Source organism: Acinonyx jubatus, chromosome E1, assembly GCF_027475565.1.
Source record: "Acinonyx jubatus isolate Ajub_Pintada_27869175 chromosome E1, VMU_Ajub_asm_v1.0, whole genome shotgun sequence".
Classification (NCBI taxonomy): domain Eukaryota; kingdom Metazoa; phylum Chordata; class Mammalia; order Carnivora; family Felidae; genus Acinonyx; species Acinonyx jubatus.
In genome coordinates, this window is record NC_069397.1 from 40444887 (window position 1) to 40467042 (window position 22156).

At 46.9% G+C, this 22156-nt stretch overlaps 3 protein-coding genes across 7 annotated transcripts; 1 reads left to right on the forward strand and 2 right to left on the reverse strand.

Annotated features, from left to right (window-relative positions):
- Window positions 1–6: 6 nt before the first annotated feature.
- LOC106972617 (cytochrome c oxidase assembly factor 3 homolog, mitochondrial) lies at window positions 7–1125 on the reverse strand. Its single transcript, XM_015069624.3, has 2 exons — window positions 874–1125; window positions 7–530 (listed from the first exon to the last, which is right to left on the reverse strand). Exons 1-2 carry the CDS (start codon window positions 1085–1087, stop codon window positions 424–426), a joined length of 321 nt encoding a protein of 106 aa, XP_014925110.2. The 5' UTR covers window positions 1088–1125; the 3' UTR covers window positions 7–423.
- A 142-nt stretch (window positions 1126–1267) lies between these two features.
- On the forward strand, window positions 1268–9976 carry CNTD1 (cyclin N-terminal domain containing 1). Of its 4 annotated transcripts, none has more exons than XM_015069628.3 (7): window positions 1268–1647; window positions 4608–4683; window positions 4931–5099; window positions 6072–6234; window positions 7158–7302; window positions 7913–8009; window positions 8585–9976. In XM_015069628.3, exons 1-7 carry the CDS (start codon window positions 1479–1481, stop codon window positions 8750–8752), a joined length of 987 nt encoding a protein of 328 aa, XP_014925114.1. In that variant the 5' UTR covers window positions 1268–1478; the 3' UTR covers window positions 8753–9976. The 4 variants fall into 4 exon arrangements, with proteins under 4 accessions (XP_014925114.1, XP_026904781.1, XP_053068449.1 ...); XM_053212474.1 differs by lacking the exon at window positions 1268–1647 and adding an exon at window positions 1687–3107; XM_053212473.1 differs by lacking the exon at window positions 1268–1647 and adding an exon at window positions 3137–4129.
- On the reverse strand, window positions 9360–22084 carry BECN1 (beclin 1). Of its 2 annotated transcripts, XM_015069626.3 has the most exons (13): window positions 21926–22084; window positions 21523–21651; window positions 17919–17986; window positions 16971–17029; window positions 16452–16520; window positions 16206–16296; window positions 15962–16098; window positions 15607–15801; window positions 14551–14697; window positions 12308–12457; window positions 11479–11539; window positions 10901–11043; window positions 9360–10185 (listed from the first exon to the last, which is right to left on the reverse strand). In XM_015069626.3, the coding sequence occupies exons 2-13, from the start codon at window positions 21647–21649 to the stop codon at window positions 10017–10019; spliced, it is 1416 nt and encodes a 471-aa protein (XP_014925112.1). In that variant the 5' UTR covers window positions 21650–21651; window positions 21926–22084; the 3' UTR covers window positions 9360–10016. The 2 variants fall into 2 exon arrangements, with proteins under 2 accessions (XP_014925112.1, XP_014925113.1); XM_015069627.3 differs by lacking the exon at window positions 16452–16520.
- Window positions 22085–22156: the final 72 nt, after the last annotated feature.

Here is a 22156-nt window from a genome sequence, read left to right on the forward strand (position 1 = left end):
CTTGGCTCCAAGAGAGGTGACTCAGTTTATTATTCTCAACCTAACCCCATCTTTTCCACTTTAGGTTCCAACACCACACAGAGCTGCCACCCCACCCCTATAACAGCTAAGCCCCTGGGAGGTGGAGAAGGTAAACCACAAAGTTAGAAAGACCGAGAAAAGCCAAGGTCAAGGTTGTACAACTCTCAAATAAGGAAACATACTATAAGAAGGGCTCAGTGACTGGACACAGTGAGCATGAAGTGGCCAATATTCCCTTGACCAGGCCAAACGCAATAAATCCCTGGCTTCTTGGGCTCATTCATCGTCCAAGGTTGAGGCCAGCAATGCTGTGTGCAGGCTTTGATTTCCACAGGGTCATGGGGCATCATCCACCATGTGAAGGGGCTCCAGCAGGTTGGAGATGCATAGTGCCCATCTGGTTCAGGGTCCCGATGCCCTCTCCATGGCTCGGGCTCGGGCAGCTTTGGCCTCGTCCTCCAGCTCATCTAGGAAACGCTCCTGGGACACGGAGTAGAAGGTGTAACCATCTGGGGAAGTGGGTTCAGGAAACCACTTGGAGTATGCACATTGCCTTTTCCTAGCCTTGTTCCACCACCCTTGTTATTCTCTCACCCTCCCAAATCAGTGATTGGATCTTCTGCCCTCTGCTTTTCTGAGCCTTGATTATTCCGTTATTATTGACAAAGCATATTAAAAGAGCATCTTACAGTGACAAAGTAAGGTACATTAAACGCTTGGCTCAGCATCAGGAATGGCCAAGACTTTCACGGCTCTGGCTCTTTTTACCACCCCCACACTACCTAGTACTCGCCACTGTTCCCGTCTCTGCCCCCATATGCCGTCTCCTGAGCCTACAATTTGAACGGATACAAATAGCTAACACCAGGGCCCCGATGCCCAGGCCGGTCACGATGTTCCGGGTCCGCCGCTGTGGTAGAGTCTTCTGCCACTGGGCGAGCTGCACCTGCCGCATGAACTGCAGCTGCGCGGGAGTCAGCTTCTCTCGAGTTGGGTCGATGCGCTGAGCCACGGGGGCCTTTCCACTCTTAGCATCGAGAGAATCACCAGCTCCTGACGCCGCCATGTTGCCGCTCCGCCCTTCGTAGCCCCAAGGCGCGGGGCTTGCTGGGAATAGCCGTCCTTGGCCGCAGCAGCGGACTCTGGGAATTGTAGTCCGCGTTTTCTTTCGCGAGGGGAGTGCGGCTCTTGGCCTTAGGGGAAGGGGGGCGGGGGTGGCAAACCAGCCGAGCTTTCTGATTGGCTGAGGGGTCCGTGGCCGTTAGGGCGAGAAAGGGCTGTAGAAGGCTCGAGGCAGTGGGGGAAACTGGGTTTTCCTCAGACTTGAGGTGAAGACAAGCACACAGAAGGGGACGAGGAGTCCCAGACAGAGTGTGGCGGAAGACTCTGGGGTGAAGCTAAGGGGGTCGGTTTATGGATCCCGTGAGCCGTCCGGGTGCCCCCAAAGGCTTCTGAAAATGCAGGAACCTGTGAGGTCAAGATTGGCCTCCCTCAGTGACTTTCAATTTGGAGCTGTTGCCACAGAGACGATCGAAGACGCTCTGCTTCACCTGGCGCAGCAGAACCAGCGAGCCGTGCAGGGGGCTGCCGGCCGGATGGGCAGCTTCAGGGAGACCCGGATCGTGGGTGTGGACCCAGGCCCCGGGAGATGGTTTTGTGGGAGACTGGGGTACCTGTCTGGGAGGCACCCCAGCCTGGAGATTCTGTTTGCCTTTTTCATTCAAATAAGTGTTGTTAGTAACCACTATATGCGAGGTACAGGGGATACAGTGATGAACAAGATAACACCAGCACCCTACCCTTGATTTCAACCCATGTAGAGTGCTTCCCCGCACCGCTTGGGACAGAAGGACAAAACAGAGATTCAGCCCCTGCTTTCAAACCATGCCTAATCTTTAGAGGATATTAGAACAAATCTGTAAATGACCAGGTACAGGTACTGTTAGTTAAGTGACACAGCAGATAAAAGAAGCTTTCTGGGGATGGAAAGAAGCGATAGTGTGAGGTGAGGTTAGGAAGATTTAAGAGTGTTCTCCAGGCATGGTAGACCTCAAAGCAGGATGAGGTTTTGGTTGATGAAGGTGGAGGAGGGGGGCAGCATTTCTACCAAAAGGGGCTAACCTGAGTAAAGCCATGGAAACAGGGAAGCTTAGGGTGAGTGTGGGTACAGTGGTTAAGTCCAGGTTGTCCAGAGCATGTGGGGGAGGAGTTGAAATTAAGACCAGAAAAGTAGTTTGGAGACATTCCATATGGGACTTTGCATGCCAAGGGCCGGGGTGGGGGACTGTTTATACTTGGCTTAGTAAGAAAACAAGAAGGCATTGAAGGTTTTCAAATAGGGGAGTGATATGACTGTAACCTTCCCCCTAGAAAAAATTATTTTGGCTGCGATATATAGAATGGAGTGGAGTAGGGAGGGATAGGGGAGAGGTAGACCAGTAGGAATCTTCTGTCACTAGTTTAGGCAATAGGGCAGAGGGAATGGCAGGGGAGGATGGATTAAAAACATTTCAGAGACAAAATCTTGGGTTCTGCCGTGGGTGAATTTAAGAGGTGGAGAAGGCAAAGAAGACCATGCCAAAGGGTTGAGTCTAAGAGAATGGGAATATAGTGGTGCCATTAAGAGAAATACATACATCTAGTAAAAAAAATAATAAAACAGGGCATGACTTTTGTTTGTGAAAGAGAACAGCTTTGGTTTCAGATCCACTGAGTTTCAGGTGCTTGTAGAACCTCTAAAGGAAGGTTTCTAGTAAGATATTTAAGAAAAAAGTCAGAAGAGAGGTCAGAACTAAAGATAACGGTTTTGGAGTTATCTCCATAGTGATACTGTTGAAACTGGTAGAGAATGAGTCTGAGAGGGAGAAAAGAGAAGCAGGTCAAAGACATTTCCTCCCTTGGGAAACATTTTGTGTTCAGGCAACTGGAGTAGGGAGAAGAGTCATGAAGGAAATTCTTAAAAATAGGGAGATAGGAACAGAACCAAGGCACCTCTGGAAGCCAAGAGGAGAGTTTCAAGAAGGATGATGGTCAGCAATGTCAGCTGCCTCAGGGATATGAACGACGGGATTGAAAGTTGCAAAAAGGTGATGATGTTTAACAGTTTGGACCTGTTCTCTGGCCTTTGAGACCATCATTCCGGCAAGTTGATAAAAGTAGAAGCCAAACCACAGAACGTCAGGGAATTCACGAGGAAGTGGAAGCAGCAGGTTTGAGCAAAGGCTCTCAAGAAAGTTAACAGTGATGCAAAACTAGCTTAAGAGGATAGAAGGGGAGGGTCTTTCAGGTAAATGATGTATGTTTTTAAGTGCTGGAGGGAGAGCCAGCAGGAAGGGAAAGCGTAACCATCACCTATTGCATCTAACCCTAGCTCAGTTTGCTTGGCAAATTAAACTAGAAAATAGAAACAACTGCCCAGATAATTCAGTCCCAAACCAAACCCAAACAACTACACACACACACACACACACACACACACACACACACCGAAGAAGTAAGGCCTAACCTCCAGCAAACAAAAGGACTAATAACACACAGTTCCGTGTGCTAGGGTATTTTGCTTAGTTGCTTAAACTAATTATCTTCTGCATTGGGCACTGCTAGCAGGGCTTTAGTTTCTATAACAGCCAGGTTTTGTACATATGTGTAACATGTGTTGGGCAGACTGTTCAACTGTCTTGCGCCAGCTTAACTTTTATGTGCCTAAGAAAGGCAAATTTTCTCTGAAGACACATGGTCATTTGACTATGCATAATTCTTTGCTAACCAGCGCTAAAAGTCCCAAGTTCTGTGGGAGCTTTCTTTGTTGAGAACTAACATTTACCCTTGTTTCCACCCTCTAATGATAACGCAAACTAAATAGAATTCTATCTGGGGCTTTTCTTTCAAAGAGAAACAGAGGCGGCCTAAGATTTTGCCAAGGTATCTTGCCCTTCCCATCTTCCCAATGCCCTTGCCCCCCTCACAGAGTGGGCTGTGGTCCCTGACGTAGGGGATATTTCTTCAAAACAAGCCACTCCCCAGTAACAAACTTGCTCCTGCGGACAGGCTCAGCCACTGCAGATTTACCCAACAAACGGGTGGTGGAGAGATGGTGTCCAGCTGTAAGGTGAATCCTGTTTGTAAAGCAATGGGAGTTCTCCAGAGGGTGGTTACTAAACAAACACTGTTACGAAGAGTATTGAAGCTCCAGGAGGGACTTTTCTGTTCCTGTCAACATTCCACTGAAAACAGAATATAGGGGTTAGGGTTTTTATCCATCCAAGAATCTCTCTTGAAGCTGGAGGTTCCCAGCATGGTGTAGAGGCCAACTGGACCAGCTGGTATGTTTGTGTGTAGCCGGCCAAGCCTTTTATCAGCTGAGACCCACAGGAAGGCTCAAGGGTCACCAAGGGGGCTCTGTCCGCTTGGATCTGCCTGTTGGCAGGAAAGGGAACTAAGCTCAGCTTGTGTTGTTCCAGTCTCCCCCTTCTCAGCCCCTGACCCTCTTCCCTCGGCCCCCTCGTGGCTTTTACACAATGCCAGGAGTTCACGGAGTGGTTTTGGTTGCACCTTGTGAATTAGGCTCTTCTTTTCTGTTTTGGCAGAGTTTGTTTTTCTCCTGTCTGAACAATGGTGTCTGGAGAAATCCGTGAGCTACCAGGCTGTAGAAATCCTAGAAAGGTAAAGCCCTGAGCATAGGTCTTTGTGAGTGGTACCTCTCAGAATAGCTAATGTCTCCAAGTCTTAAAAAAGTACAGTTGTCCCTTACCATGAGGCCTGGTTTTACACCCTCTGTTACTTACAAATGCACATGTCTCACCAAGGGACTGATATTGGAGAGGAGGAGATATAGCATAGTTCGATAGCACAAACTCCCTTTAGTTTGAGTGAGTGCGGATGGTTTACTCTCCCCTGCCCTTCCTTACAGGTTTATGGTTAAGCAGGCAGAGAATATCTGTAGGCAAGCCACGACCCAGCTGAGAGAGAAGACGGAGACTCAGAATTGGAAAGCTCTGAAAGAACAGCTTTTCAACAAGTTCATCCTGCGTCTTGTGTCATGTGTTCAACTGGCGAGCAAACTTTCCTTCCACTGCAAAGTAAGGAACTGGGGTCTCTCATGGACACCTGAATGTTAGGAGAAACCAGCTCGTCCAAAGGTGACTGTGAGAAACCTGCTCCTAAGCTAGGTGTTACTACTCCTGTGGAAATTCCAGAGTGTGATTATGCTTCCTAGGCATACCTCCTACACATGCACACACACACACACACACACACACACACACACAGTCACACAGAGGCAGTTATTAAATAGCCTGAAGTTCTGTTCCCAAAGTATAATTGCTGGACAGATGCCACCATTCATACAGGTCACCTTTCCTCCCCTTGGACTCAAGGACAGTTTACATAAGGTGCCTGAATTACCAACAGACCTATCAGTATTAAAGACAAATGGTCACATTTATAGGGGATAAAATGTTTCCATACCCCTACCCAATGCCTATATAGTAAAATACCATTCACTCAACAAATGTTCACTGTCTTCTATGGTCAGATGCTGCACTAGGTGCCATGGGTACAACATTAAACATATTGCCTGCGATCTCAAGGAATTTATTATCCAATGAGAGAAGACATGCAGGCAAATAATGTGGGAGAGTGCTCTGATTAGTGTAAATACAGATGGCTATGAATGTACACCCACAGCCTTGGAGAGTCAAGGAAGTATATTTAGAGACCATGACTTTTTGAAGGGGGTATGGGCAGGAGATGGGAAGGTCCTTAAAAAAGATGGAGAGGAGTTAAGGAAAGTGGGGAGAGAGGAGGGGGAGGAAAGGGAGATCCAGACATAGGAAACAGCACGCATACAGGCCTGGAGAGCTGGACGGGCTCAGAAACTGCAAGTAATCCTACACGACGGCGTGGGGGCGTTTAAGGGGCAATTACTAAGAGAGAAGACGCGATGAAGGCATGGGCTGGATTGTGAAAAGCTTTGTATACTGTGCCAAGATGTATGACCTTTATTCTGACACCCTTCTCTCCCTCTCACTGTTTTGTTTTTCTTTGCTCAGATTATCAGCAACGTTACAGTCCTGAATTTCCTCCAGTCTCTGGGGTATGTGCACACTAAGGAGGAACTGCTGGAGTCAGAGCTTGATGTTTTGAAGTCCCTGAACTTCCAAATCAATCTGCCTACTCCCCTGGCATATGTAGAGATGCTTCTGGAGGTTTTAGGTACTTTATTACGTGTGTCAGAGAATATGGGTTGGAGTCGTCCATAGAAGGCAACAAGAATGTGCCCAGAGGTTTGGAAGCCGTGGAAAGAACCTGCCAATGAGAAACAGCAGGAAGTCGGGGGTGGGGGGGAGCAGGAAGACTGGGGACACAGTCACGTGTCCCCTCTGGTACTTGTCAGGAAAGGAAACTCAGGTCTCAGCACCTGGCTTCTATTTGGACTCACTAGGCACTCTTGCTGTAGGATCAAAGAGGTGATTTTCTAGAGAGGTATGAGATAAGATGGGAACAAACAAATATACTCTTATCTGTATATATACTGTAGATGGAGATTTCTCTACCTCTCCCTTTATCCTTTTTTTCTTTAACATTTATTTTTGAGAGAGAGAAAGAGAGAGAGTGGGGGGGGGGCGGAGGGGCAGAGAGAGAGGGAGACACAGAATCTGAAGCAGGCTCCAGGCTCTGAGCTGTCAGCATAGAGCCTGACATGGGGCTCAAATGCGTGAACCGCAAGATCATGACCTGAACCAAAGTTGGATGCTTGATGGACTGAGTCACCAGGCACCCCTCCCTTTATCCTTTAAAATTGACCTCCTGGGGCACCTTGGTTTAGGCTCAGGTCATGATCTCATGGTTTGTGAGATCAAGCCCCATGTCAGGCTCTACACTGGCAGCACGGTGCCTTCTTGGGATTCTCTCTCTCTGCCCCTCCCCTGCTCGAACGCACACACTCTCTCTCAAAATAAACATTTTAAAATCGACCTCCAAAAAAATAAAAATAAAATAAAATTGACCTCCCAACTAAAGAGATTTCCTACAGAACTCATTAACATTAGCTCAAGAGCTTTATGTCACATGACAACGGTGATTACGGTCAGAGAAGATGCACTTAATGTGCTTTACCATGCCCACACTCCATCTAGGATACAATGGCTGTTTGGTCCCAGCCACACAGCTGCATGCAACCTGCCTGACCCTGCTCGACCTTGTCTATCTCCTGCACGAACCCGTATATGAGAGCCTGCTCAGGGCTTCAATTGAAAACTCCATACCCAGTCAGCTGCAAGGGTAAGGCAACTCCTTTAGGGTAGGCCTCTTCCAGAAATAGCGAGTTAGGAACATACCTCGAGAACATACCATGGGAATGGAATTTCCCCAGTAAGGCATCCAGGCCACAGATAACCTGCACAGGTTACCTGTTTTTAATTAACTTCCAGTATTGCTTGGATGCAGATGACTAAGCCCAATCAGCAAAACTCTGAAGTATTTCGTTTTAAATTTAAATGACTTCAGGTAATTAACATACTTTCTTTCTTAGTTCTTCCTTTATGGCTGCTTAAATTTGAGATTACTGGACGGCCCTTATAGTCACAGGGCTGCAACTTGGACAAAAGTGGTTGATTACTGTAAAGTCAGACTGGTAAAAAGACTCAGTTACATTTGTTAGGAAGACCGATGGGACAACAAAAGGCCCATAAACGAGTCAGAAGGCTCAGGTTTTAATCCCAGTTGGGCTGGGGAGGGGGTCAATTAGCTATTATTTGGCCATTTCCTTCCATATCTCAAAAAGTCCAAGATGATCAACATAAACAACTCTTAGTTGAAGTTCCGTGACCCTCGGGTTTGGAAGATCAAATTTCATTCTAGCTCCAAAATTAATATGGTTTTAATCACTCAGGGAGAAGTTTGCTTCAGTGAAGGAAGACTTCATGCTGTTGGGAGTAGGAATCATTGCGGCAAGTGCTTTCATCCAAAACCATGAGTGCTGGAGCCAGGTACGCACCACTGAGCAGGACCAGCACGGTCAGAATTCACTTAATAGAAAGCATTCTCCCATCAGTTAAAGGAAAAGAAGACAACTTCTAAATGATAAGTCAAGACCCAGGATTAGGATGAATAAGCAGGATTTGGGGGAGGAAATGCTAGAGGAGGTCTGAAAAGCGCTCTCCAGTTTTTCCCTTGTGGAGCTGGAAATGGAGGTCCGTGTTCAGCTCGTTCATTTCCCTTTCTGACAATATCCACTATCATGTTCAAGTCCAATAAGTATATCGTCCCAAATAGAAGACAATGTCAAGGCCCAAGTGTCCCATTTATATTTCACAGACCTTACCTCCAGCACAATGAGATGTCTAGCAGAAACTTTCCAGGCTAACACGATCAGGGTAAAGGTATCCATCCTAATGTAATTTGGCCATTGGCAAACACTGGGATCTGGATTTAATCATCTCGGTAAACTCAGAGAAATGAAAAAATTTACATCTGGCTTGAGAGAACAGCATGAGCGATGTGTCTGTGCACTAAAACACGTGGAGATTATTTAGTAATAAAAAAAATCCGTCTATTTCTGAAGGTTGTGGAGCATTTGCAGAGCATCACTGGCATTACCCTGGAAAGCATCGCTGAGTTCTCTTACGCAATCCTGACTCACAGCGTGGGTGCCAACACTCCAGGGCGACAGCCTGTCCCCCCCCACCTGGAGGCCAGAGCTCTGCGGGCTGCCACTTCCTCCAACACGTGAGGCAGGCTCCACCCGCCAAGTATTGAACAGCCTTCACCACTGCGCTTATCCCTCCTTTTGTTTACTCTTCAACTCAGGGTACAAAAGTTCCAAGTATCTTTTGGACTATGTTTTGTGTTCCAACTTCATGTGCGCTTTTCTGCATTGGACAAAGAGTTAAAGTTGACAAGCATGTCCTTTTTGTTGTATCAGACTGAAAATGTCAAGGAGCTGGGAGGAGATAGAACATTAGTGAAGTTGGTTCGTTTTTGTTTAACAAGGTATTTATAGCTTTTCCTTAACTGTTCATTTCACTGAAAGAGAACATAGGATGTGGAAATTAGTGTTAACCAGGGGCTTGAAAACCGAGACTGTTTGGGTGACCTTGACTGAGCATCAAGGAGGCAGCCTTTATTTCCCCTTAAAGTTAGTTTAACATCTCTGTTCTGTCATTGACATGTACACAAATAGGGCTTCCTCCACAGCTGTCTATTGCCATTAGTCTTTTTTAAAACTAACACCAATCCATCTCTAAACATGTTTCAACAGAGCTTTCACATACCTGCACTTGAACTCAATACTCCCAGGATACAAAGTGCTCTATTTTAGTCAACAAAAAAACCAGCAGTGCACTTCTGGGCAGTTATGAGACTGCAGTAAATCTTTTATTACAAATAATTAAATCTCTCCATAATGTCTCAAACAATATCAAACACCATTTCATATCTCTAACAGAGAGCAGAATAGGCATTCAGCACTGGAAGCAAGTGAGGACAAGTGTTAAATTGCAAGCTTCTGATCACATCATCTGGTGACCAAAGCTTATGTGTCATTTTCTCACGTTATCCAGCTGTATGTCTCACACATCTCGTCGTCTCAGTGGAGACAAAAGTTTCTATTTCATATTGTAAGTGCAGGAAGTTGAGAGAGAGAAAACCCAGTGAAAACACATTGATCTCAATTCAACTCAGTTAACAAAACAAAAACAAAAACAAAAACAATTTTAAATTAGTTGTTTTGAGGGGAGAGAGGGAAAGGAAGGTTTGGGGTTAAGAGTCAAACCTATGACAAAGGCTGATAGCTGTACATGACACATTGTAGCCCTGGAAACTATCTGTCACATGATATCCTGAAATAAAGTGGCTTTTGTAGATTTTTTCTGTTTTGGTATTGTAAACATGTGCTGTTAATAGTACCCGAATTTAATTTAAAACATTTTTTTTTTTTTTTTCAAACAAAACAAAATTTAAAGCCTTTAAGGCAAACATCTCCCTAAGAAAAAAAGTCATTTGTTATAAAACTGTGAGGATACCCAAGCAAGACCCCACTTAAGATTCGTCAGCATGAACTTGAGAGCTTTTGTCCACTGTTCCTCGGAGTTAAACTGGGTTTTGATGGAATAGGAGCCGCCACTGCCTCCTGTGTCTTCAATCTTGCCTTTCTCCACATCCATCCTGCAGATGCACACAGCAGAGCTCATTAGTAACTGAGATCCGAGTTAAGTCAGTTCAGGCAAATGGGCAGGGACTTGATCATGGGACCATTCACGTCATTTTATCTATTAAAGAACTCTTGGCGAGGAATGGTAGTGTATTTTGGATTTGCTTAAAAGCCAAACATCAAGAAGGCTGTCACAAGAGCCTCATTGTCATTGCAGAGTACAGGGACAGGACACACACCCAAACAAATGAGAAGCCTGGAGCAGAGGGTAAGTGAGGGTTACAGTACCCCTGACTGTTTTCCTAGGCATCCCTGAACTCATGGGGAGAGAAGGGAGGCAGGAGAAAAGAAATGCTTTGTTTTGGGGTGACGGAAGCAGCTCAGCCTTGTTCTCTTGAACTAAGGTCTGCATCTATCACTGGGCTCCTACAACATTTGACCAAAGGAAGCATTCCTATGTATTTCCAAGGGCTTAAGAGGAAAGCTTCCTGAAATTAGAGAGCCAGCTTGAGCTCTGTGCTAAGAAAATCCCCCAGAGCACCGAAGAGAATATGTGACCAGATGGTCATATTCTGTCCTGCTTATAGTGTTCAATCACTCTTTGCCCACCAGTGTCATGATTTTGCTTTCCTACCATTTAGACCATGTTTTGCCTCCATTCTTACTGTCCCTTTGGTTATGCTCTATTTGGTCCTACTCTAGGTTCATGGAGCATTAGGGAATACTGACCTGTAAGGAAGACAAAAACGTGTCTCGCCTTTCTCAACCTCTTCTTTGAACTGCTGCACACAGTCCAGGAAAGCCACCATGGCATGGTCAAACTTGTTGTCCCAGAAAAACCGCAACCCCCCGGAACAATATAATGGCAGCTCCTGCCCAAGAAGAGAGAACTGGCTGAGGGTGTGGCACCAAGACAGGCTACCAGAGAGTGTTCCCAAGACTCTCCATTTCTCAAGTCCTGTTTGTATTTCACTGGAAGCAGTAATCCTGGGCAAATGCAATGCCCAGGAACTGTTTTATCACCAGAGATGTATTAAATACCTCACAGTGACTCCTTTCCTAGCCTACCATACACATCCCCCTCTGATCTGCCCTTAGCCCTTTTCGACAGACTGTAAAAACCTACTTTTTGTCTGTAGGCCCCAAAGAGCTAATCCTGAACAAGACAAGGCATTGAACAAGACATAGGATCATGAGACCCCTCCACCTAAGGGACAAACTAAGAAATGCTATTATCAAAAGCAAACCATTTTGTCAGGAGGTACCAGGATTCTGCATCCCACTGAAGATGGGGCTTCCCAGAGTACCTTAGATTTGTCTGTCAGAGACTCCAGATATGAATGGTTTCCGTAGGGAACAAGTCGATACCTAAAATGCAGACGCATACAGAGGTGGATACAGGGCTCCTCCTGAAGCGATTATTGAAATGTTCTAACCCAGTGATTTTCATGCTTCATCCTATCCAAGGACTACTTTTACTATTTCCACCTCTGTCTCTCATCTCCCCATAGACTCCCATGTTTAAAAGATTCTGTTTACTGAACTACATTTATTACGTAATTGTCTGGGGGTCTTTCACAGGTAAATGTAGGTTTTGGTTTAGGCTGAAAAAAAAAAACAAAAGCTAAAAACAGCCGGAGGAACCCCCAAGGTTCTGGAGACGATGGGTTGGGGACCACAGCTACGGTCATGCAGCTCAAGGACTGCTTGATGAGTGGAAAGCGACTTTTCTGGGAGTCTCTACCAGAAGCCGACCAGAAGCCAACGGGAGTCTCCACAGGCAGAAAACTCTCCGTGTGTTGTGAACAAGGGTTCTTGCCGCAGCAGAGGAGAGTACCAGGCTGGAAATACAAATTACATCAAAGACATGCCACACCCGGGGGGCGTCTGGGTGGCTCAGTCGGTTGGGCGTCCGACTTCAGCTCAGGTCATGATCTCGCAGACCATGAGTTCGAGCCCCATGTCAGGCTCTGTGCTGACAGCTCAGAGCCTGGAGCCTGCTTCAGATTCTGTGTCTCCCTCTCTCTCTCTGTCCCTCCCCCACTCATGCTCTATTTCTGTCTCTCAAAAATAATAAACGTCTAAAAAAAAAAACCAAAGACATGCCACACCCCAAGAAAGGGGTGCACTTCTTACCTCTGGAATTTCAGACCCATCTTATTGGCCAGGGCATGGAGTAGCAACACTGTTTGGCCCCACGCAGCATTGATCTCATTCCATTCCACAGGAACACTGGGCAGGCGACCCAGTCGGAAGTTATTGATTGTGCCAAACTGTCCACTGTGCCTAAGGCAGGAGGGCAGGAGAAAATACAGGGAGAACTCAACACTCAGCAACTTTGAGACTTCCTGTTTGCACCTAAACGCTGGTATAGATCTCCCTCATCTCCAGATTCATGGTAAGCTTTATTTGGCACTTTATTTTTTCTTAGGTAAGCTCTACACCCAACGTGGGACTTGAACTCACAACCGTGAGATCAGGAGTCATATGCTCTACTGACTGAACCAGCCAGGCGCCCCTCTACTAGGCACTTTATTTATTTATTTATTTTTTAACATTTATTTATTTTTGAGAGACAGAGCATGAGCAGGGAAGGGGCAGAGAGAGAGGGAGACACAGAATCTGAAGCAGGCTCCAAGCTGTCAGCACAGAGCCTGATATGCGGGGCTCGAACTCACAAACCGCCAAGTTCATGACCTGAGCCGGTCGGACACTTAACCGACCGCGCCACCCAGGCGCTCCTCTACTTGGCACTTTAAATACACATCTGGGGCGCATGAGTTGGCTCAGTCGGTTAAGCATCCAACTCTTCATTTTGGCTCAGGTCATGATCTCCCAGTTTGTGAGTTCAAGCCCTGCACTGTCAGTGCAGAGCCTGTGTGGGATTCTCTTTCTCTCTCTCTGCCCCTCCCCTACTCGCACTCTCTCTCTCAAAATAAATGAACTCAACATGTTAAACAAATACAAACATAGGTAGGTAGGTAAGTAAATAAATAAATATATGTCCAAATGTGAGCTGTCATCTTTACCCCTTGTGCTCAGATGCCAAAGTAGAAACAGGGGCATCACCCTTGAATGCTCTCTCCCTGCTCCCTCCCCTCAAAAACCACCAAGCTCTCGGGGTGCCTGGGTGGCTCAGTGGGTTGGGCGTCCGACTTCGGCTCAGGTCATGATCTCGCGGTCCGTGAGTTCGAGCCCTGTGTCGGGCTCTGTGCCGACAGCTCCGAGCCTGGAGCCTGTTTCAGATTCTGTGTCTCCCTCTCTCTCTGACCTTCCCCCATTCATGCTCTGTCTCTGTCTCAAAAACGAATAAACGTTAAAAAAAAATTAAAAAAAAAAAACAACCCACCAAGCTCTCTTGATTGGACTTCCTAAATCTCTTCCATTTGTCCATTTTTTCCCAAACTCCATGCCACTGCTCTATCTTTTCTTGCTTAGAGTCCTACTGACAAGTCTCCTTACCAAAGGCACTGTCCTCTCCCTGCCCCGCCCCCATCATCTCCCACATTGCAGGTGAAACTATCATTTACAAATGCAAAAGTAATTATGTCACTTCCCTGCCTAAAATGCTTCAGTGGTTTCCAGTGCCTTTTGGATGAAGTCCAAATCCCTTAATGAGGCCTACAAGGTCCTTGGGGGAACTGGTCACTCTCCAGTTTCATATCCTGTCACTCTCCCCTTCACACTCCATCTCCAGTCACAATAAGCTCTTCAGTTCTTCGGATGCCCCACTCCCATGTTCCTCCGTGTCTTTGCACATGATGTTCCTCTGCCAGGAACAAGCCCCCTCCCTCTGCAAACTTCCACTTCGTGCCTCAGCTTAAGCATCAACCTCCCCTGGGGAAAACTCTGCATGCGGCCTTCCCAAATTGGGCAAAGTGTCTTTAGGTGGCCCCAGAGCACCCGAGGGTTACAGCTATCATACCGCATAACAACAGTCTGTCACGTATCCGTCTCTTCCACGAGGCTGTAAGCAACCAGAAGGCAGAACGCATGTTGTTTGCTGTTGCCCTTCTGGCGCTTAGCATAGTGCCTACCACGTGGAGATACTCAACAGATACTAGTTAAATGGATGAAATGTCGAATAAATACATCAATGACCCTAGGGGTTAAGAAATCAGCACCAGGCAGATGACAAAGTTTTCACGGGGCTGGAGGGCTCAGATCTTTCCCTTTCCTTGGGAGAGTGAATGTCACCAAGCTCTAGAATTCCAACCCCCTGAGATGTCTATCCCATCACAAGGAATGAAAGCAACCTGGATGGGGAGATGACGCACAGCCCTATTTCATGGAGGCGGGCACCCCGGCTTGGCGGTCACCAGCTAAGGCGCAGGCGTGCAGTGCTTTCCGGGCACTCCTCACCCTCCAACCCGCATTACCAGATGTGGAAGGTTGCATTAAAGACGTTGGTTTTCTTCAGCTTGTCCAGCTGCATCTGGGCGTAACGCATCTGGTTTTCCACACTCTTCAGCTCATCGTCCAGCTCCAGCTGCTGTCGCTTAAATTCACTGTATTCCCTCTGATACCTGTGAGCAGCAAGGTGGCCATTGAAGGCTGTAGGTTCAGGGCTAGAATTTCTCTCTCACCACCCCCCAGAACAATGTATTCTAGTGGTTATGGTTAGACCTAGTTACAGCATCCTTTCCATTTGGCACAGATCCCATTCAAAGGAACATACAGATCCTAGCTGTTTTGCCTGCGAGGGACAGAAATGTCTCAAATTCCAGCTGCCCACGTGCAAAAGATAGAGGCAAACAGGACTCTTCCTAAACCAGGACCAAATGCCTCTTGTATTTCTAATTTTTTTCCAGAAGTGGGGTCAGGGCGTTAAGAGTGGCTTCTTCCAGGAACTGACCACAGGTGAACTTCCAAAACTTCACTTCTGTGCACTCACTGTCCTTCTGTATAGTTGGCATACACCATTTCCGATGTAACTTGTTCACTCCTTTGAAAACATTAACTTTTTTCTCTGTCCATCACTCCCCCAACTTTAGTTAATGTGGATACTGTGTCTCCTCCACTACACAGGGGGTTCTCTCAGGTCAAGATCACCAGTGACATTTCCCGGCTGGGAAAGAACGAATGTAGGCCAACACGTCCATCTTTCCAGAGGAGGATGCCAGCTTCGGTGGCTGACTTACCCAAACGAGCTCAGCTCCCCCCAGGGCAGCAATGCAACTTAGAACCCTTCTTTCTCTGCTCTCTATTCAACCAACATGCTTTTTTCACTTAATCATGCTGACCCTTCACACATAACCCTCCCAACAGACCTTGAGAAGCAGGGCCCGCAAACAGTATGTGGGATCTGGAGCAGACATGCTACCAAATGACAGGCGACTGCAGCTGACAAACTGCTCAGACACATTCAGTCAGAAGCCGCTGCTTCTACTGGAGCCTTGTGGGAAGGGAGACAGAGGAACAGGGTGACCACTCACTGAGCTTCCTCCTGATCCAGTCTCTCAGCCTCAGCCTGGACCTTCTCGAGATTTTCTGCCACTATCTTGCGGTTCTTTTCCACGTCTTCCAGCTCCTGGATCAGCCTCTCCTCCTCTAACGCCAGCTCCTTCAGCTCCATCTGTAGCTGTCCACTGTCATCCTCGTTCATTTGCTCTAAGATCTCTAAACAGCGTCTGCCAAAGACACGGGCAGAATACACTCACCGCGGGGAACCTGTCCTTCTGTTTACCTGAGCGGAGCACGGCGCCTGGGTAAGAGCCAAGCAGTCTCCGAGCAGTGACAGCTTCACGGTCCAGATCTCCGTTTCCGGGCACTGGTCCTAGAGGCACTCACTTGTAGTTCTGACACTCATTTTCAGTGACGTTGAGCTGAGTGTCCAGCTGGTCTAAAAGGGTATCTGTGCATTCCTCACACAGTGGGTGATCCACATCTGTCTGGCCTGACATGATGTCAAAAAGGTCCCCAGTGACCTGGAAGCGTGGGGTGTGGGAGAGTCAGGGGAGGGCCTGCCCCAGGCTACCTGCCCGGCCACCCCCTCTCCCACCAGGCCCGCCTCCTGATGCTGCTACAGTCTTGCCTTCAGTCTTCGGCTGAGGTTCTCCATGGTGCCGCCATCAGATGCCTCCCCGATCAGAGTGAAGCTGTTGGCACTTTCTGTGGACATCATCCTGCAGACAGCCCCCCGCCCACGGGCCACATGAGGGAGCAGAGAGGCCTCCTCCACTCCACCTACTGCAGTGGCAGTGGCAGAGACTCTCAAGCACTGGCTGAGGGGCCTCAAGGCGCATACCCACTCCTAGCCCGACTGACCTCCCAAGGGTACCTCTCTCCCAAGGGAAGGCCATGCTGGTCTTCCACAGGGGCACTCAGCACGAAGGTTGGCCTGGATGGACTAAGGAGGGAGAGGGGGCATCAAAAACTGACATGTGTGTGTGTCTATAGTAGAAAAGGAAGGAGAATCAGGAAAGACCATTTTTAAATATCATATCCCTCACCAGCAGCCTTCACATGCATCAACGATTAAGAACTTGAACATCTAACAACATCTGCTATTTTAAAACTTTTCAAGAGCCCCTCTCTCTTATTAGTCATTCACTCCCTCAACTTTTCTCGATTCTTCGTCATGAGAGCTACCGTCCCTTCCCACTGTGTGAACGGCTACAGGAAAAAATCAATACTGGAAGGTGATGGGCCAGGTATAAGAGAATATGTCTTTTCTGGAAGAGCCAAAAGGCTAGATGAGGATTTATTTCCATCACCTGGCTCCAGGTCTCAATTCTGGGTTCCATTAAAATTCTACTGGCCTTTGGCAAGGAACAGGGGGCTGAGGAGTAGTAGGCACCTGGCTGGGGGGATGAATCTGCGAGAGACACCATCCTGGCGAGTTTCAATAAATGGCTCCTGGGAAGGAAATAAGAGGGCATTAGAATTCTGACAGCTTACAGGGGGAGTCTATTTCCCAAAGAGCCTCAGAACCATTTGGCTTTACCTTTGATTGATAACCACAGGACCTGATAAATCACAGAGACGTAAGAAATGGGTATGATCTAGCCAATCCTTGGTATATGTGCACTAAGAAAGGACCCCTCATACAGACAAACGCCAAGTCCCATGTGATTTTTTGTGGCAAACCATGTGATATCTATGTGACAGTAGTTATTGTGTGGTTAAATCTGCATTTTCTCAACACTGACCAGTCAGGGGTAGGGGAGAGAAGGCCCTAAATCATGGCACAAGGAAAAAGGCAGATCAGACTGCAATGAAGTTTGCCATGGCATACGACAAGGTAGATGATTTATATGTTTTTGATACTTTGACATAATTGATATGTCATCAAACTCTTATGACATCTACCTTCAGCAAAGAAAATTATTACTAACGTTACCGCAGCTTAAAAATGACATGTTCTCTGATACTGACAATCCCTTCTGGCTAGCGTAATCATACTCTAGTCCAAACTAAGACACTTTTGAGAATGGGGAGCAGTAGATATTAATAATTAGCTAGGACAATAGACATAAACCAGGCATGCCCTGGGATGACCTGGACACATAGGTCATCTCACCTCCTACCTCTAATGGCTTGTAATTCTGCTTCAAATAAAAAACCCCTCCCCACATTTTTAAACTGATGCCTCAGTCAGTAGTCCTGTAACCTCAGGTGTACTTCTGACCCACAGTGGCCTGATCATGTAGAATGTCTCTTGTTAACCAGAGTTTCCAAAAGTCTGGGCGCTCTAGAAGCACCAAGTACCCTGCAGAAACCCAGTTTGCATTCCAGTGTTTCATACTTCTCCTGAGTTAGCCTCTTCCTCTTGGGTCTCTCCTGGTTTCACCTGGGCTGTGGCAAGTAATGGAGCTAAGGACAAGGAAAATACTGAGTTAGAGTCTTAACAAAGCCAGATTGTGTATGAAAATATGGGAAATAATAAAAACAAATTCTCATCACCACTCCCACCTCCACCTTTTTAATTTTTAAAATTTATTTAAAAAAATTTTTTTAATGTTTATTATTTTTGAGAGAGAGAGAGAGAGAAAAAGAGACACAGCACAAGTGGGGGTGGGAGGGTTAGGGAGAGAGGAAGACACAGAATCCAAGTAGGCTCCAAGCTCTGAGCTGTCAGCAAAGAACCCGATGAGGGGCTCGAACCCAGGAACTGTGAGATCATGACTTGAGCTGAAGTAGGACGCTTAACTGACTGAGGCACCCACGCGCTGCCTTCCACCTTGTCCTTAACGTTTATTTTTGAGAGACAGAGTGTGAGTGGGGGAGGGGCAGAGAGGGAGCACAGAATCTGAAGCAGGTTCCAGGCTCTGAGCTCAGCACAAACTGCGAGAGCGCGATCTGAGACAAAGTCAGAAGCTTAACTGACTGAGCCACCCAGGCGCCCCACCACCCTTTTCTTAAAGTACCATTTGCATATAGATGAAATCTCTTATCTTCTTCCCCTTGCCCCCATTAAAATCAGATTAAGGAACTGTTAAGTTTTTTCCACTATATGGTGTCATGATTGTGTTTTGAATTTTTTTTTAATGTTTATTTATTTTTGAGAGAGAGAGACAGTGTGTGTGTGTGTGAGAGGGGAAGGGGCAGAGAGAGAGGGAGACACGGAATCCAAAGCAGGCTCCAGGCTCCGAGCTGTCAGCACAGAGCCTGATGAGGGGCTCAAACCCACAAACCGTGAGATCATGACCTGAGCCAAAGTCCGATGCTTAACCGACTGAGCCACCCAGGAGCCTCTAATGGCTGTGTTTTTAAAAAGACACCTTATTGGGGTGCCTGAGTGGCTCAGTCGGTTAAGCGTCCGACTTCAGCTCAGGTCATGATCTCATAGTTCGTGGGTTTGAGCCCCGCATCGGGCTCTGTGCTGACAGCTCAGAGCTTGGCGCCTGCTTCGACTTTTGTGTCTCCTTCTCTCTCTGCCCTTCCCCTGCTCACACTCTGTCTCTCTCTCAAAAATAAACAAACATTAAAAAAATTAAAAACAAAAAGACACCTTGTCTTTCAAAAATATTTGCCAAAACATTTACAGTATTTTTATGTTTGGGATTTGCTCCAGGGTGGGAGGGGAATAGATGGGGCTGTAGATGAAACATGATTAAATAGGCACTGATAATTGTGGAGGTGATGGGTATGTGAGGGCTCATTATATACTTTGAGGTTTTCCACAACAAATGTCAACATCCCCTTTCCTCCAGAATAACTAGGAAGGAAAGTGAGGGAACATGAGGAGACTTTCTACATCACCATGATCTGAGTTATACTGAGTTATTCATTTTGTCAAAAATGCACAGCTAAAGACGACTGGCTGGCTTGGTCAGGAGAGCATGCGATTTAATCTCAGGATTGTGAGTTTGAGCCCCATGTGGGGTGTCGAGATTAAACAAATAAACCTTAAAAAAAATTTTTAGGGGTGTCTGGGTGGCTCAGTCAGTTGAGCGTGCAAATTCGGCTCAGGTCATAATCTCATGGTTCATGAGTTCAAGCCCCGCATCAGGCTCTCTGCTGTCTGTGAAAAGCTTGCTTCAGATCCTCTGTACCTTCCTCTCTCTGCACTTCCCCCCCACAAAAAAATAAAGATTAAAAAAACATTGTTTTAAAGCACAGCTAACACTTGTGCATTTAAAGACATGCCAATTCACATGAAAAGACGCTCAACGTCGCTCCTCATCAGGGAAATACAAATCAAAACCACATTCATGTACCACCTCACACCAGTCAGAGTGGCAAAAAGGAACAAATCAGGAGACTATAGATGCTGGCGAGGATGTGGAGAAACGGGAACCCTCCTGCACTGTTGGTGGGAATGCAAACTGGTGCAGCCTCTCTGGAAAACAGTGTGGAGGTTCCTCAAAAAATTAAAAATAGATCTACCCTGTGACCCAGCAATAGCCCTGCTGGGAATTTACCCAAGGGATACAGGAGTGCTGATGCACAGGAGCACTTGTACCTCAATGTTTATAGCAGCAGTTTCAACAATAGCCAAATTGTGGAAAGAGCCTAAATGTCCATCAACTGATGAAAGGATAAAGAAATTGTGGTTTATATACACAATGGAATACTACGTGGCAATGAGAAAAAATGAAATATGGCCTTTTGTAGCAACGTGGGTGGAACTGGAGAGTGTTATGCTAAGTGAAATAAGCCATACAGAGAAAGACAGATACCGTATGTTTTCACTCTTATGTGGATCCTGAGAAACTTACGAGAAGACCATGGGGGAGGGGAAGGAAAAAAAAAAGAGGTTAGAGAGGGAGGGAGCCAAAACATAAGAGACTCTTAAAAACTGAGAACTGAAGGTTGATGGGGGGTGGGAGGGAGGGGAAGGTGGGTGATGGGCATCGAGGAGGGCACCTGTTGGGATGAGCACTGGGTGTTGTATGGAAACCAATTTGACGATAAATTTCATATTAAAAAACTAAAAAATAAAAAAATAAAGACATGCCAATTTATTTTTTAAAAAGAATAAAAAGCAAAATAATTGAGCGGGGATGGGAGGTGAGTGAAGATATAGAGAACACAAGAATGGCAGAATGTGGCTAATTGTTGAAGTTGGGTCACAGATACAAGGGAGTTCATTACGCTGTTCTCTTGACCATACAATGGAAATTTTCCATAATAAAAGGCTAAAAATGTATTAGAGTTAATTCTACTCAAAAAAGAGAAATTGGTAGTAATGATAATAGCTAACATTTATTGAGTACTATTTGCCCAGTATATTCCTAAGTACTTATGTTCATCATATTTGATCCTTACAACTATCCTGAGGTCATTTTACATTTTACAGATAAACCAAGAAACCAGGGCTTAGAAAGTAGAGTAACTTGCAAAAAGTCAGTCAGCTAGTAATTGAGTTATGATTTAAATCCAAGCAGGCTGACTCTGGACCCTTGAGCTTATTTAAACTACCTATTCAGCCTTTTTGTTCCTTTTCTAACTTCTTAAGACTCTGCTCCTCCATTTACCAGCTGTTGGCCACTGATAAGTCACTTAAGCTCTCTGAGCCTCAATTCCTCATGTGTAAAATGATGACTGTACTCTCCCGTAGGGGCTGTTGCACAGATGAAGTAATGCACGCACTGCACTTGGTATATGGTAAGCCCTCAACAAATGGTGCTTATTATTATACACACACATTCCTTTACTCTGAAACAGCAGGAGCAGAACACTAAGGACCTCTCCTTAGAATAGGAAGCTCTCAGAAGGATACAGTGTCAGAACTTCTTCACGTTCCCAAAGAGAAAATAGGGAGCCCGAGAGATGAAATGACTTTCCTAGGTTCATACAGCGAGAGTCTATGGCCGACTACAAAAATAGCTACCTTAAGACCTACATCTCTAAAGCTGCCCATTTTCCACGATCTTGACCACCCTCTTTTCAAGGGTCTCGCTGACCTGTGAGCTCCTGGATAGTGACACGGTCCAGGATCTTGAAGCTCGTGTCCAGTTTCAGGGGCTGGCTGCAACGCTGGCACACGAAGCTCACCTGCATGGTGCTGCTGGACGTTTTAGACCCCTCCATCCCTGCGGCGTTGGAGAGGAGGCGATGTTAGGGAGAATCAGCGCCCTCGAGCCCCTGGTCCGAGGCTACCACCTGCCTTGCTGGTGTAGTCAAGGGGGCAAATCCTCGCCCGCGCCGTTCCCTGTAGGAACGGTCTGATACCAGGCAGACCCGTTTCCGGGGCAGCGCTGGCAAAGGCAATTTACCAGCCCAGAGTCAGGGAGGGGCTGCAACAGGGGCCGTCAGGGTTCCCAGGCTCCCTTCTAAGGCCCCGGCTCAGCCCCCGACGCCCGTCACCTTGGAACCCGGTGCCCGCCACCGTGGTCCGGTCTACCGCGGGGGCACCGTGGCGTCGGGTCTGCCCCGGAGGGAGGCCTCCAGAACTGCCATCGCCCAGTCTTCAGCTACTTCCCGGTCGGCCAGGGGAGGACTTCCGCCCGGACCGGACGTGACGCCACGACCGCCCTGCCGGCGCTCCAGAGGTCAGAACGGGTCCACTCGCCTACGGGCCCCGTCGCGCCCCCTAGA

Bases quoted from the DNA above. Each gene is read 5' to 3' on its own strand.
- LOC106972617 (XM_015069624.3), bottom strand. From the start codon at position 1,087: ATGGCGGCGTCAGGAGCTGGTGATTCTCTCGATGCTAAGAGTGGAAAG. The intron at 531-873 runs GTATCCGTTCAA...CCACTTCCCCAG, and splicing joins GGCCCTGGTGTTAGCTATTT to ATGGTTACACCTTCTACTCC.
- CNTD1 (XM_015069628.3), top strand. From the start codon at position 1,479: ATGCAGGAACCTGTGAGGTCAAGATTGGCCTCCCTCAGTGACTTTCAA. The intron at 5,100-6,071 runs GTAAGGAACTGG...TTCTTTGCTCAG, and splicing joins AACTTTCCTTCCACTGCAAA to ATTATCAGCAACGTTACAGT. The intron at 8,010-8,584 runs GTACGCACCACT...CTATTTCTGAAG, and splicing joins ACCATGAGTGCTGGAGCCAG to GTTGTGGAGCATTTGCAGAG.
- BECN1 (XM_015069626.3), bottom strand. From the start codon at position 21,649: ATGGAGGGGTCTAAAACGTCCAGCAGCACCATGCAGGTGAGCTTCGTG. The intron at 11,540-12,307 runs GTAAGAAGTGCA...TCTGCATTTTAG, and splicing joins ATGGGTCTGAAATTCCAGAG to GTATCGACTTGTTCCCTACG. The intron at 10,186-10,900 runs GTCAGTATTCCC...GTGCATCTGCAG, and splicing joins CGTTTTTGTCTTCCTTACAG to GATGGATGTGGAGAAAGGCA.